General features: G+C 37.5%; 3 protein-coding genes and 1 long non-coding RNA gene across 6 annotated transcripts in view; 3 read left to right on the forward strand and 1 right to left on the reverse strand.

The window, feature by feature from the left end:
* LOC107496476 (uncharacterized) overlaps positions 1-11,032 on the forward strand; it is a 66,021-nt gene extending 54,989 nt beyond the window's left edge. Inside the window, exons 2-4 of one of the 3 annotated variants that reach the window (XM_052252063.1) lie at positions 9,417-9,454; positions 9,564-10,651; positions 10,735-11,032. In XM_052252063.1, the coding sequence (XP_052108023.1) occupies positions 9,417-9,454; positions 9,564-10,217 (692 nt within the window). In that variant the 3' untranslated portion in view covers positions 10,218-10,651; positions 10,735-11,032. Of the gene's footprint in view, positions 1-8,610; positions 9,455-9,563; positions 10,652-10,734 lie in introns of those variants that run through there. The other 2 variants (XM_052252062.1, XM_052252064.1) reach the window with 2 other exon arrangements.
* Positions 3,912-6,256, forward strand: LOC107496472 (uncharacterized). The gene is made up of 3 exons (XM_052252061.1): positions 3,912-4,667; positions 4,774-5,861; positions 5,943-6,256. The coding sequence occupies exons 1-3, from the start codon at positions 3,945-3,947 to the stop codon at positions 5,986-5,988; spliced, it is 1,857 nt and encodes a 618-aa protein (XP_052108021.1). The 5' UTR covers positions 3,912-3,944; the 3' UTR covers positions 5,989-6,256.
* Positions 6,858-8,906, reverse strand: LOC127740678 (uncharacterized). Its single transcript, XR_008001459.1, has 3 exons — positions 8,769-8,906; positions 8,324-8,516; positions 6,858-7,955 (listed from the first exon to the last, which is right to left on the reverse strand). It is a non-coding gene; the product is annotated as an uncharacterized LOC127740678 (long non-coding RNA).
* A 1,473-nt stretch (positions 11,033-12,505) lies between the features above and the next one.
* LOC110273842 (uncharacterized) lies at positions 12,506-14,818 on the forward strand. The gene is made up of 2 exons (XM_052252065.1): positions 12,506-12,660; positions 12,803-14,818. Exon 2 carries the CDS (start codon positions 13,436-13,438, stop codon positions 14,762-14,764), a length of 1,329 nt encoding a protein of 442 aa, XP_052108025.1. The 5' UTR covers positions 12,506-12,660; positions 12,803-13,435; the 3' UTR covers positions 14,765-14,818.
* The last annotated feature ends 92 nt before the right edge of the window (positions 14,819-14,910 follow it).

Below are 14,910 nucleotides of genomic sequence, written 5' to 3' on the forward strand. Positions count from 1 at the left end.
TCTCTCTTATTCTTATTCTAAGATATTCATTCGCACCCAAGAACATGATGAATGTGATGATTATGTGACGCTCATCATCATTCTCGAGTCAAATTACCCTCATTATCATTCTCACTTATGAACGTGCGTGATTGACAACCATTTACGTTCTACATGCAACAAAGCTTGAATGTGTATCTCTTAGATTCCCCAACAGAATCTTCGTGGTATAAGCTAGATAGATGGCGGCATTCATGAGGATCTGAAAAGTCTCACCTTGTCTGTGGTATTCCAAGTAGGATCCTGGGAATCCGGAAAGTCTAACCTTGTCTGTGGTATTCCGAGTAGGATTCCGGTAATGAATGACTGTGACGTGCTTCATACTCGCAAGTGCTGGGCGTTAGTGACAGACGCAAAAGAATCAAGGGATTCTATTCCAGCAGGAGCGGGAACCAACCAGTGATTAGCCGTGCTGTGACAGAGCGCGTGAGCGTAGTTTTCACGGCGAGGATGGGATGTAGCCTTCGGCCAGTGTGATGCCTCCAGACGATTAGCCATGCGAGTGACAGCGCAGAGGACCATTTTCCAGAGAGGATACAAAGTAGCCATCGTCGAACGGTGAACCCCTATACACAGCTTGCCATGGAAAGGAGTAAGAAGGATTGAGTTGAAGCAATAGGAAAGTAGGCGTTCTTGAGCCATACAGTATCTCCATTCGCTTATCTGAAATTCCTACCAATGAATCTGCATAAGTATTCTATCCCTTTTATTATTTCTATTTTATTATTAATTTTCGAAACCATAAACAAATTTAATCTGCCTAACTGAGATTTACAAGGTGACCATAGCTTGCTTCATACCAACAATCTCTGTGGGATCGACCCTTACTCACGTAAGGTTTATTACTTGGACGACCCAGTACACTTGCTGGTTAGTTGAACGGAGTTGTGAATTCAACCGGTGCCATAATAATGATTTCATACAATTACAAAGAATATGGATCACAATTTCGTCCACCACTATGATCCCAAAGAAAAACCAAGTACACCTGATCAAGGTCCCAAGTCTTTAAACTTACCTGCTGCAAAGCGAAATTCACTAATCCAAGTTATCCCAAGAGCCACTAACACCAAGCCTTTACATTCCCCACCCTCTATACCAACTTGTAACATCACCAATATATCTGAAAAACCAAAATTCACAACCTAAGATCCCAAAGAAAAACCAAATACACCTAACCAAGGTCCCAAGTCTTCAAGGTTACAAGCTGCAGAGCCAAATTCACCAACCTCAGCTGAAGTCACACCACACACTATGGCCAGCTCAAGCTCAACTACTAACAGCCCCAAATTTCCCTTTATAATAAAATTTATGTCCTATATGAAAAAGAAAAAGAAAAATCAGAAAACAAAGATCTTTTTAAGTCTGTAACAAAGGAGTCTGATCCTATAGCAGCAAAGATTACTTGTAAAAGAGTTAGTGACATAACTCAATAGTGGCATAGAAAATTAGGCCACCCCTCTGATAAAATAGTTCCTCTTGTAATGAAACAATGTAATGTGCCGAAGCTGGCTGATGCAATAAATAAAAACAGTCTTGAACCTTCATTTTATCATGCTTGCTGCATAAGCAAAATACACCAATTGCCATATCCTGATTCCTATACATCTTATGCACCTTTAGAATTAATATTTTTTTATGTTTGGGGCCAGCACCAGTATATAGTAGATCAGGTTTTTGTTACTATATATGTTTCATTGATGCATGTACCAAACATACTACCACTTACCTGCTTAACACCAAAGCTCAGGCCTTTAAAGCCTTCCAACAGTACAAAGTAGCTATTGAACTCAAAACAGGACTGAAAATTAAAGCATTACATACAGACAATAGAGGAAAGTACATGTCTCTGGCATTCAACCAATTTCTTACTGATCAATCATGACATTCAACACATGCTTACTTGTCCCTACACCCACCAATAGAATGGTACTGTTGAAAGAAGGCACAGACACATCACTGAAATATCACTCATCTTACTAGCTCAAGCCAACCTACCTCTCACATTCTGGGAAGACTCAACCATGACTGCCACCTATCTCATAAACAGACTATGATTTTTTAAAACCCTTTGACTTCACTTGCTACCCCTTGCTAAGACCATACAATGCACACAAGTTTGATCACAGATCTGACAAATCAATATTTATTGGTTACGCCACAGACCACAAAGAAATGTGTACTTCAATGAATCTGAATTTTCTTACCCACAACTATTTCGATCCCAACCTCACCACATTATCCCACAACCAATCCCCAATCCCACTTTCAATCTTAGTCCTCTTCCCTCTATTCAACCTCTTCCTCTCACCACATCCCCAACCCTTCCTAATGCACCTCATACATTGCATTCTATAAATGATACTTTTAATATTCCCAATGACATGCATGCATCATTACCTGCAATACCTGTATCTGTGTCTGATTATTCTGCTCTTGCTGATGATACTATTGTTGTCGCTAATCCATATCCCAACAATGTCACTCCTAATGCAGGTGCTCATTAATCACCAAGAATTGAAGCTGTACTGCTAGCCCCAGCAACCTTGTCAATGAACCAGCATCCAATGCAAACAAGAAGTAAATCTGGCATTTTCAAACCTAAAACATATGCAGCAGTAGTGCAAGAGGGTGCCATTGTCCTCTCGGAGACCCTACCGCCGACAGTAGCAAAGTCTCTCAACTGTCCCCATTGGAGAAGAGCTATGAAGGAGGAATATAAAGCTCTTTTGAGGAACCACACTTGGCAGCTAGTCTCCAAACCAACTCCTAATACAGCCCCTATTATTGGTTGCAAATGGATCTTTAGAATAAAGAGATATCCCAACGGCACCATTCAAAAGTACAAAGCTAGGCTAGTGACAAAGGATTTTCACCAAAAGGAAGGCGTGAATTTTGACCAGGTTTTTAGTCCCGTAGTAAGGCTACCTACTGTGCGAATCGTGCTAACTTTAGCTTTGGCAAAAGGATGGAAAATAAGACAATTTGACTTCAACAACGCCTTTTAAATGAGGATCTTGAAGAAATAGTATATATGACTCAACTGGAATGCTTTCTCTCATCGAACCATTTGCATCATGTGTGCAAACTTCAAAGGTCACTATATGGGCTGAAGGAGGCGCCTCGTGCGTGGTTCACTAAGCTCAAGACAATCCTCGATAGCTTTGGATTCCATAACACTATCTCAAACACGTCTCTCTTCACAAGATTTACAGCATCCTCCGCAACTTATATTCTTGTCTATGTCGATGACATCTTAGTCACAGGAAACTCGGACTCTGAAATTACCACACTAATCAGCCAGCTTAACTCAATCTTTTCTCTAAAAGACTTAGGAGAAATGAATTATTTCTTGGATATCGAAGCTATTAAGAGAAACGATAATAAAATACTCTTCTGCTAGACTAAGTATATCAAGAAGCTACTTGCAAAAGTGAAAATGCATGATGTAAAAGCCATGCCTATCCAATGGCATCCAGCTTGAAACTCTCAATGCATAATGGTGAAGCATTTCAGAAGTCAATGCTGTATAGACCCATTATAGCAGGAGGCTTCCAATATGCAATAATCACTAGATCAAATATTACCTTTGCTGTGAATAAAGTCTTACAATTTATGCACAACCCTCTAAAAGTTCATTAGAGAGCTTAAAGCAAAGAAAAAGGGATTATTTTAAGGATAAAAATTATGCACCACAATATGTATTCAATATTAATAAAAAAAATTTTTACAATTATTAAATGAATAATTATTTAAAAATAAAAATAATTAAATAAACATATAAAATAATGTATACTATCAGTAATGTAAAATTAAATATTAGAAAAACAAAGAAAAGGGAAAAGCATTTAGTAACAAACCAGCGTGAAAAAGGAGTATTTTGTTAAGAAACTTTGTATAATGTCATGCATTGCATGGCGAAGATAGTGTTTGGTGACCTAAAACCTAAAACAGAAAGCAACATGCCAATCATGTCGGCGCCCGCACTCTTCTCCACCGTTAGCGCCGCCACGGCCACTGCCACGATCTTGTTCTTAATCTGCAAGTCTCGTCTCATGCACGAAAAGAACCTCACAACACACCATCGCCAACAACCCAAACGCAATCCCGAACAATCCAAACGCGATCCACGTGGCAAGATGCTATTCGTTTCCCAAATCGGAACTTCAAAAGCCCTAGCGACGCGCCTCTGCGATTTGTTAGAGTCGAAAGGCGTCGTTTTGGACTTCGTAGATGCCCGGAATTACGAGCCCGAAGCCCTACCCAAGGAGAACCTCGTCGTCCTCGTTGCTTCAACTTCGGAAGTTTGGAACCTACCTCCCGCACGGAATTTCTCCTCCAATCATGACCTACCTTGGGGAGCAGAGTTCTTCGTCGATTGGATCAACAAAAAAGCGAACGCCTTTAAGGTTGGAGCGTTTGTTGTGAATGCTTGCAGTTTCAGTGCCTTTGTCGTGGGCAGCGAGGTTACTGAAGGTGGCAAGAATTTGATGGCTAAGGCCGCCAATGAGATTAGGGGTTTGGGGCACACTGCTGAATGGAATGCGGATTTTGACAGCTGGTGGGGAAGTGTTGTTGCGGTTTTGCAAGGTGCTGTTTTGGGAATATGCGGTGAATCTGAACCTGAGGTCTGTTTCTGCATCCTCTTATCCTTATATAACTATGGCGTTTCTATTTATTATCATCACACTGCAGAGCTCTCTATTTAATAATTAATTGTTTCCCTAATTCCAGGATGTCGGTTCTTCTGATCTAAAGCTATCCATGACACAGCGTTTATATATGTTTGTGAGAAATCTTGTAAGTGTGCAAACCGAGCCTTATGGGAGATTCTCTGATACCAGCAGGTACAGGATGTTAACTATCACTGACGACAACTTTATGAAGAATGGCACTGTTGAACTTGAACAAGTATGTCATATACCTGCCCAATGGCCTCTTAGAGATGATCTATTGATCGACAACGGTGTGTTACCAGATTTTCAAGGATTTTGTTCTGTTGGTGGCTGCTTTTACTTTGCTGGTATTGCGCGTAGTCTTATAACACATCCGAACGTGGGTTATTACGATCGTCGCTACTCAAAGCTGTGGTGCCTTAAGTATGAGGATCCTACTTGGGTTTGGAGTCTATGTGGAACCATGTTCTGCTCCCGATTAAGTCCCTTTGTAGTCCCATACGATGACAAATTGTGCACGTTTGGGGGTGCGTGTGGAATGGCAAATTGGGTTGAGATCTATAGCCTCAAATCAGGTCTATGGGAAAAAAGGGAAGTGCCCGATAGTGCTCTCTTCTTAGGTCTGCCTACCTCGTACTTTCTGTGGGAGGACCGCACCAAGAGTAGCAAGAAGACCCTCATTGTGTTGTATTCTTTTGAGGATAATCATCAGTTGCTCATGTCATATGACGTCAAGGCTAACAGATGGGAAGAAGTTGAGTGCAATTTTCCGCCAGTTCCTGGATTTTGTCCTAGAAAATTAGTTCGTTTGGGAGGTAGCCATTATCTTCTGATTGTAGACTCCGTTCCAACGTGGTATATTTATGACTTGTCTGAGAAGAAGCTTGTGGCAATAGTGCACGTGGATGGTTTGGAGGAGGACTATGTGCGGGTATCAAATATTTTTTGTTGCCACCACAGTAGCAAAGAAAGTTTGATCTATATATTCACAGAACACGAGTTCGTGCAAGAGGAGGAGCTAGAGGAAGGGTCAGATCTTCCTCATCTTGTTCCTTATGCCAGAGTTAGGCTCCAACTCCAAACTTTTTCTGCCAAGATTGAATCCAAGGGTTATCTTAGAGTTGGTCCTCATATACAATACGATATGTGAGTATGCGCTTCTCTTTAAACTTGTTTCACTCTATCCAGTGATTGAGCTTTGATATTTACTTCTTTAAGTCTGTACAGGTTTGCTGTTGGAGATGAAGGCAATAAAGAGAAGAGTGTAGTTTAGTATAGGGGTGTGGTGGATATTAGGAATTAGAATTTGAGCATGAATGACAAGTAGCCAAAGAAAGAAGTGATGGATAGCAAAGTCATATGAAAGCTCTAGCCACCTTGAATCCAACTTTGTTGCCAAGACATGCATGCCAATCTGCCTCTACAAGTAAAGTAACAAATATTTTGTAAACTATGTATTTACCTCTTTGGCCCTGAAACACAGGACTCAACATCTCCCAAGTCTAAATGCAACTCAGATGTATATACTCTTCTATCACCATCCTGGAAAGCAAGCAATGATTTTGCTAGATTTATTAATTAGAGTTTATATCTTATTTAATATAAAATACTATAATAATTATGTTCAAATAAAATTATTTATCTATTTCTATTATATAAAAAAAGTTAATACTAAGTTATTGTGAGATAAATTTATGCCATATAATTATTTTTTATGAAAAATATTAGGATGTGATCAGAATTTATTATTTTAATTAGCAATGAGATTTGCACATTTTTAGGATATTTTTGGTTGGCTGTGCATCTTTTTTTCTACATTTCATTTATTTAAAATTTTATAAAGAAAATATTAAAAATAAAAGTTGACAAAATTAAAAATATTTATGAATATCAAATAAATTGAATTATGGGTTATATTTTACATTACATATAATTTTGGATAAAGTATATTTTTTATTTCTTAAGTTTGCCAACAATTTTAGAATTATTTTTAAGTTTTATTTTATTTTAATTTTGTGTTTGAAATTTTTTATTTGTATCAAAATAACTAAATTTTTAAAAAGTTGAGTGACTAAAATTCTTAGTCTAAAATTGACTTTGCCGGGGTCTTTAATAACCAGATTATCAAAGACGCGTTTCACTTTCACCTATCATAGTGGTGATTTCATTTTTGAAGTACTTGAGATGAATCTCTTGTAACTTTGTTCTTTATCAATCAATCAGTATTGCCATATTCTGTTTCTGGTGATCAACCACAAGAAGAGATCAACACAAGAGTCCTTGAAGACTTCTGAGTAACTTGGGAAAGCAAATTGAGGGTAGCATATATGTAGGTGTAGTCAGCTATCTGAATCAAATGATTTGTTGTTGTTATATATGATAAGAAACAATTGTTTATACCTACAGAAAGGGGGAAAATTTGGAGTAATACATCATCACCTTGCACTTGCTGCCATATCTGTGTTTGTGAGCTTTATAATGGGTCATCAGGGTCATGTTCTGACGACGAAACCAGAACATCTTAGGAGGAAACTGGAGACAAAAGTTGAGCAAGTACAAGAACAAGTAAAGAACACGGTTCATGTTGATGGAACTGAAGGCGGTTCTTTTATGCAGTTTGACTTTGAATCAAGACAAATCACTTTCAATGGAATCTTGGAAGCCTTAAAAGATGATAGCATCTCCTGTGTGGCATTGTACGGCATGGGTGGAGTAGGAAAGACAACCTTAGCAATGAATGTAGGTAAAAGAGTAAAGGAGATGAACATGTTTGACCTTGTTCTATTTGTTCATGTGACAACAGCTGAAAATGTCAAGAGGATTCAAGGTGACATAGCTGCCGGTTTAGGACTTCGATTGGGAGAGGAATCCGATCTAGCTGAAAGACAGAGACAACTATCACTTAGATTAAGAAATGAAGAACATGTACTCATAATTTTGGATGATTTATGGGATAAGCTTGATCTGCAAAAGATTGGGATTTTAAACAATCACTGTAAAGTCCTCTTAACTACGAGAAATCCACAAGTTGCATATTTGATGGGATGTCAACGCAGCTTTCATCTATTTCTTTTAACTTCAGAAGAAAATTGGGCTTTGTTCAAGAGGCGCGCAGGCATCCATGATGATCGGTTCGAGCCAGACTCACTTGCTATAGCAAAGGAAGTTTCAGCACATTGTGAAGGATTACCACTTGCCATTTCAATATTGGGGTCAGCTCTAAGAGCAAGAACTGTTGACCTGTGGAAACAAGTCTTAAAAGATTTAATGAGTTCAAGAAGGAAGGGTTTGAATTGGGAAGATGATAGTACTAATTTTATAATCCAGATAATAGTGGTGATCTATAATATTATACTTGCAAGCAAAGAAGCTAAAATCACATTCTTAATATGTGGTACGTATCCAGAACATCATGAAATTCTCATTGAAGATCTGTTCCAACATGTAATTAGACTAATGTTGTGCAGAAAAACTGATGTGATTGCAACCATCACTAGCCTCAAGGACTCTAGCTTGTTGATGCCTTCCATTACAAGTAAAGAACATGTGCTAATGCATGATTTGGTCCGTTATGCTGCTAGGAAGATAATCTTTAAAGAGAAACCTACCAACAGGGACAATATCAGTGAGTATATGTATCCAGAATCTTCTTCTTCAACAAGTAGGGAGCTCCAAGTCGCACAGTCCTACTCCTTTACAATTCCTAGGCCATCAGGGAAGATGGTGGATTTGTATGGATTTTGTCAGGTTGACAAATCATTCCTTCCACTGCTCAAAGAAGCATGCACCAAGAATCCAAATCTGATAGAAAGCCAGAGAAATTATTTTCACAATTATTAAATGAATAATTATTTAAAAATAAAAATAATTAAATAAAAATATGTAAAATTAAATATTAAAAAAACAAAGAAAAGGGGAAAGCATTTAGTAACAAACCAGCATGAAAAAGGAGCATTTTGTTAAGAAACTTTGTATATAATGTCATGCATGGCATGGCGAAGATATTGTTTGGTGACCTAAAACCTAAAACTGAAAGCAACATGCCAATCATACCCGCAGATATGTCGGCGCCCGCACTCTTCTCCACCGTTAGCGCCGCCACGACCATTGCCACAACCTTGTTCTTAATCTGCAAGTCTCGTCTCATGTGCGTCAGCCCCTACGAAAAGAACCTCACAACGCACCATCGCCAACAATCCAAACGCAATCCCGAACAACCCAAACGCGATCCACGTGGCAAGATACTATTCGTTTCCCAAATCGGAACTTCAAAAGCCCTAGCGACGTGCCTCTGCGATTTGTTAGAGTCGAAAGGCGTCGTTTTAGACCTCGTAGATGCCCGGAATTACGAGCCCGAAGCCCTACCCAACGAGAACCTCGTCCTCCTCGTTGCTTCAACTTCCGAAGTTTGGAACCTATCTCCCCTATTTCCCTCACGAAATTTCTTCCTCAGTCACGACCTATCTTACGGAGCAGAGTTCTTCGTCGATTGGATCGAGGAAAAAGCGAACGCCTTTAAGGTTGGAGCGTTTGTTGTGAATGGTTGCAGTTTCAGTGCCTTTGTGGTGGGCAGAGAGGTTAATGAAGGTGGGAAGAATTTGATGGCTAAGGCGGCCAATGAAATTAGGGATTTGGGGCACACTGCTGAATGGAATGCGGATTTTGACAGCTGGTGGGGAAGTGTTGTTGCGGTTTTGCAAGGTGCTGTTTTGGGAATATGCGGGGAATCTGAACCTGAGGTCCGTTTCTGCATCCTCTTATCCTTATATAACTATGCCGTTTCTATTTATTATTATCATCACACTGCAGAGCTCTCTATTTAATAGTTAATTGTTTTCCTAATTCCAGGATGTTGGTTCTTCTGATCTAAAGCTATCCATGACACAGCGTTTATATATGTTGGTGGATAATGACGATTTTGTAACAAAGCAAACCGAGCCTTATGTGAGCTTCTCTAGTACCACCAGTTACAGGATGTTAACTATCCCTGAGGACAACTATATGAAGAATGGCACTGTTGAACCTGAAGAAGTATGTCATATACCTGCCCAATGGCCTCTTAGAGATGATCTATTGATCTACAACGGTGTGTTACCAAATTTTCAAGGATTTTGTTCTGTTGGTCGCTGCTTTTACTTTGCTGGTGATGTTCATAGTCTTTTAACACATCCGAACGTGGGTGACGATTGGCGCTACTCAAAGCTGTGGTGCCTTAAGTATGAGGATTCTACTTGGGTTTGGAGTCTATGTGGAACCATGTTCTGCTCCGAATTAAGTCCCTTAGTAGTCCCATACGATGGCAAATTGTGCATGTTTGGGGGTGAGCATGGAATTGGAATTTGGGTTGAGATCTATAGCCTAAAATCAGGTCTGTGGGAAAAAAGGGAAGTGCCCCGTAGTGCTCTCTTCTCAGATCACTCGTTCCCTAGCTCGTACTTTCTGTGGGGGGACGGACAGCACCAAGAGTCGCAAGAAGACCCTCATTGTATTGTATTCTTTTGATGATAATCATCAGTTGCTCATGTCATATGACGTCAAGGCTAACAGATGGGAAGAAGTTGAGTGTAATTTTCCGCCAGTTCCTGAATTTTGTCCTAGAAAATTAGTTCGTTTGGGATGTAGCCATTATCTTCTGATTGTAGACTTCGCTCCAACGTGGTTTATTTATGACTTGTCTGAGAAGCAGGTTGTGGCAAAAGTGGCCGTGGATGGTTTGGAGGAGGAGGAGGAGGAGGATGTGCGGGTATCAAATATTTTTGTTGCCAACACAATAGCAAAGAAAGTTTGATTTATATATTCACGGAACCTGATGAACAGGAAGAGGAAAAATTTCCGTTTGTTTCTTATGCCAGAGTCAGGCTCCAACTTCGAACTTTTTCTGCCAAGATTGAATCCAAGGGTTATCTTAGAGTTGGTTCTCATTACAAATACAATATGTGAGTATGCGCTTCTCTTTAAACTTGTTTCACCCTATCCATTGATTAAGCTTTGATATTTACTTGTTTAACTCGGTGGACAGATTTGCTGCTGGAGATGAAGGCAATAAAGAGAAGACTGTAGTTTAGTATACCGGTGTGGTCGATATTAGGAATTAGAATTTCACCATCAATGACAAGTAGCCAAAGAAAGAATACCAAAGTCATATGAAAGCTCTAACCACCTTGAATCCAACTTTGTTTCCAAGACATGCATGCCAATCTGCCTTTCTACAAGTATACAAATATATTTACCTCTTTGGCCCTGAAACACAGGACTCAACATCTCCCAAGTCTAAGTGCAATTCAGATGTATATACTCTTTTATCACCATCCTGGAAAGCAAGCAATGATTATTTAATATAAAATACTATAATAATTATGTTCAAATAAAATTATTTATCTATTTTTATTATATAAAAAAAGTTAATACTAAATTATTGTGAGATAAATTTATGCCATATAATTATCTTTTATGAAAAATATTAGGAATTCATCAGAATTTATTATTTTAAGTCGTTAGTTAATCATCAATATTTAAAAGTATGGGATAAAATATATTGTTAAATTTTTAGCATTTTTTATTGTGTCATGTCAACTATTTTGAATAGGTGACAATTACAAAAAAAAAATCTTACCATTGGATCATGTGGCTATTTTTTTTGTTATGGAAGTAGAAGTAGTGATATCCTTTAATATTGTAATTTTTTGTGTTTTTTAAAACTGTGAGAAGTATACAAATTGGACCTTCCGATTTTTGTACTTCAAATTTTTTAATTTTTTTAACACAAATCCAACCGTCCGATTTGTGTACCTATCACAAATCGGACGGTCTGATTTCTGTACCTCTACAAATCGGACGGTCCGATTTGTGTACCTCTAGAAATCGGACGGTCCGATTTCTGTACCTTTAGTAAATCGGGCGGTCCAATTTCTACTTCTTTAGTTAAACGATTCTACATTTGAGTATAACACCCCAACAATTCACATTTAAAAAAAACATCACTACCACTCCAATATTAAAAATAAAAAGTTCTGGATCATGTTACTCATTTTAAATAGGTGGCATTCATTAAAAAAATCTTTTGTATTATATTTAATTTTTTATAGAAAAATATTTTATTAATTAATAACCTTAATTAATTGAATTTACTACAAATCATTGAACATTTTAATTATGAAGTAATGGTTAATGGTAATTAACATCTATATTAAAATAATAACAATAATAATTTTCCGTATTATTATTATGATCTACTTATGTATATAATCAACAATACTCTTATTATCTTCATCCATTTTATTATTTCTTACATGAATAGCCAAAAATTTCTTCAACGACTTTTAACTTTCGTACAAGATCAAAATTATAACATATATAAACAATATTCTGTTTCTCTTAATTAGCGCTGAGATTTGCAAATTTTTAAGATATTTTTGGTTGGCTGTGCATTTTTTTTCTACATTTCATTTATTTAGAATTTTATAAAAAAAATATTGAAAATAAAAGTTGACAAAATTAAAAATATTTATGAATATCAAATAAAATGAAATATGAGTTATATTTTACATTACATACAATTTTGGATAAAATATATTTTTTATTCTTTAAGTTTGCCAAAAATTTTAGAATTATTCTAAAACTTTATTTTATTTTAATTTTATGTCTGAAATTTTTTATTTGTATCAAAACAACTATTTTTTTTTTTAAAAAAGTTTATGGACTAAAATTCTTAGTCTAAAATTGACTTTGCCAGGGTCTTCAATAACCAGATTATGAAAGACGCGTTTCACTTTCACCTATCATAGTGGTGATTTCATTTTTCAAGTACCTGAGATGAATCTCTTGTAACTTTTTTCTTTATCAATCAATCAGTATTGCCATATTCTGTTTCTGGTGATCAACCACAAGAAGAGATCAACACAAGAGTCCTTGAAGACTTCTGAGTAACTTGGGAAAGCAAATTGAGGTATGGTTTCATGAATTCATATATACCTTGCAAAACTTTTTCTTAAGACCAGTAGCATATATATGTAGGTGTAGTCAGCTATCTGAATCAAATGATTTGTTGTTGTTATATATGATAAGAAAACAATTGTTTATACCTACAGAAAGGGGGAAATTTTGGAGTAATACATCATCACCTTGCACTTGCTGCCATATCTGTGTTTGTGAGCTTTCTAATGGGTCATCAGGGACATGTTCTGACGAGGAAACCAGAACATCTTAGGAGGAAACTGGAGACAAAAGTTGAGCAATTACGAGAACAAGTAAAGAACAGAGTTCAAGTTGATGGAACTGAAGGCGGTTCTTTTATGCAGTTGGACTTTGAATCAAGAGAAAGCACTTTCAATGGAATCTTGGAAGCCTTACAAGATGATAGCATCTCCTGTGTGGCATTGTATGGCATGGGTGGAGTAGGAAAGACAACCTTAGCCATGCATATAGGTAAAACAGTAAAGGAGATGAACATGTTTGACCTTGTTCTACCTGTTCATGTGACAACAGCTGAAAATGTCAAGAGGATTCAAGGTGACATAGCTGCCGGGTTAGGACTTCTATTGTGAGAGGAATCCGATCTAGCTGACAGACAGAGACAACTATCACTTAGATTAAGAAATGAAGAACATGTACTCATAATTTTGGATGATTTATGGCATAAGCTTGATCTGCAAAAGATTGGGATTTTGAACAATCACTGTAAAGTCCTCTTAACTACGAGAAGTCAACAAGTTGCATATTTGATGGGATGTCAACGCAGCTTTCATCTATTTCTTTTAACTTTGGAAGAAAATTGGGATTTGTTCAAGAGGCGCGCAGGCATCCATGATGATCGGTTCGAGCCGGACTTACTTGCTATAGCAAAGGAAGTTTCAGCACATTGTGAAGGATTACCACTTGCCATTTCAATATTGGGATCAGCTCTAAGAGCAAGAACTGTTGACCTGTGGAAACAAGTCTTAAAAGATTTAATGAGTTCAAGAAGGAAGGGTTTGAATTGGGAAGATGATAGTACTAATTTTATAATCCAGATAATAGTGGTGATCTATAATATTATACTTGCAAGCAAAGAAGCTAAAATCACATTCTTAATATGTGGTATGTATCCAGCAGATCATGAAATTCTCATTGATGATCTGTTCCAACATGCAATTAGACTAAGGTTGTGCAGCAAAACTGATGTGACTGCAGCCATCACTAGCCTCAAGGACTCTAGCTTGTTGATGCCTTCCATTACAAGTAAAGACCATGTGCTAATGCATGACTTGGTCCGTTATGCTGCTAGGAAGATAATCTTTAAAGAGAATCCTACCAACAGAGACAATATCAGTGAGTATATGAATGCACTTTATAATGAGGAACATTTTCAATGGCAAGAGAAATTACATCGACTTCTTTGTCGGTTGTATGGTGCAACTGAGTATCCAGAAACTTCTTCTTCAAGAAGTTCGGAGCTCCAAGTCGCGCAGTCCTACTCCTCTACAATTCCTAGGCCATCAGGGAAGATGGTGGATTTGTATGGATTGTGTCAGGTTGACAAATCATTCCTTCCACTGCTCAAAGAAGCATGCACCAAGAATCCAAATCTGATAGAAAGCCAGAGAAAACACTCTGAAATGTTAAGGCAGAGTGCTTTTGATAGCTTAGGAAGGTTGTTGTTTCTGTTGCATAATGTTAGGATTAGAGATTGGATAAACCATAAACAAGAACTGCAGATGTATTGGGAGCAGGCAAAGCTCATGAAGTTCGATTTGGAATGGTTGAGTCCTGCTATGGAACGAGTCCTATCTTCGGCCGATCTTGCAAGGATCGAAGCATTGCGTGAGGAAGAGAAGTATTGGAACGAAGAAGCTTCTAAGCTAAGAGAGAAACTCAAGATTGTGGAGGATAAAGCTGCAGTCATTAGAATGAGATTGTCCTCACAGAGTCTAAGTTGGATGGTTTTGCAATTGGTTATGGTTCAGAGGCTGGGGTTGTTTCCAAAGTCAGTCCTTGGAGGAAAATTTTTCTATTTAGATAATAAAATTCTTGAGATCTTAATGAATATAGCTAGTGTATTACTTATTAGCTAAGTTATGGCATGTTGATTTGTACTTCTTGTTATTCACTTTTACCAGTTCTTTTTATCATACATCTAAATGTAATTAATCATTTATTATTAAGAATTTTATATGCTTTTAACTCATGTTAACTGTTATGTCATATAAATATTTAATCA

This window comes from Arachis duranensis, chromosome 7 (assembly GCF_000817695.3).
Source record: "Arachis duranensis cultivar V14167 chromosome 7, aradu.V14167.gnm2.J7QH, whole genome shotgun sequence".
NCBI lineage: Eukaryota > Viridiplantae > Streptophyta > Magnoliopsida > Fabales > Fabaceae > Arachis > Arachis duranensis.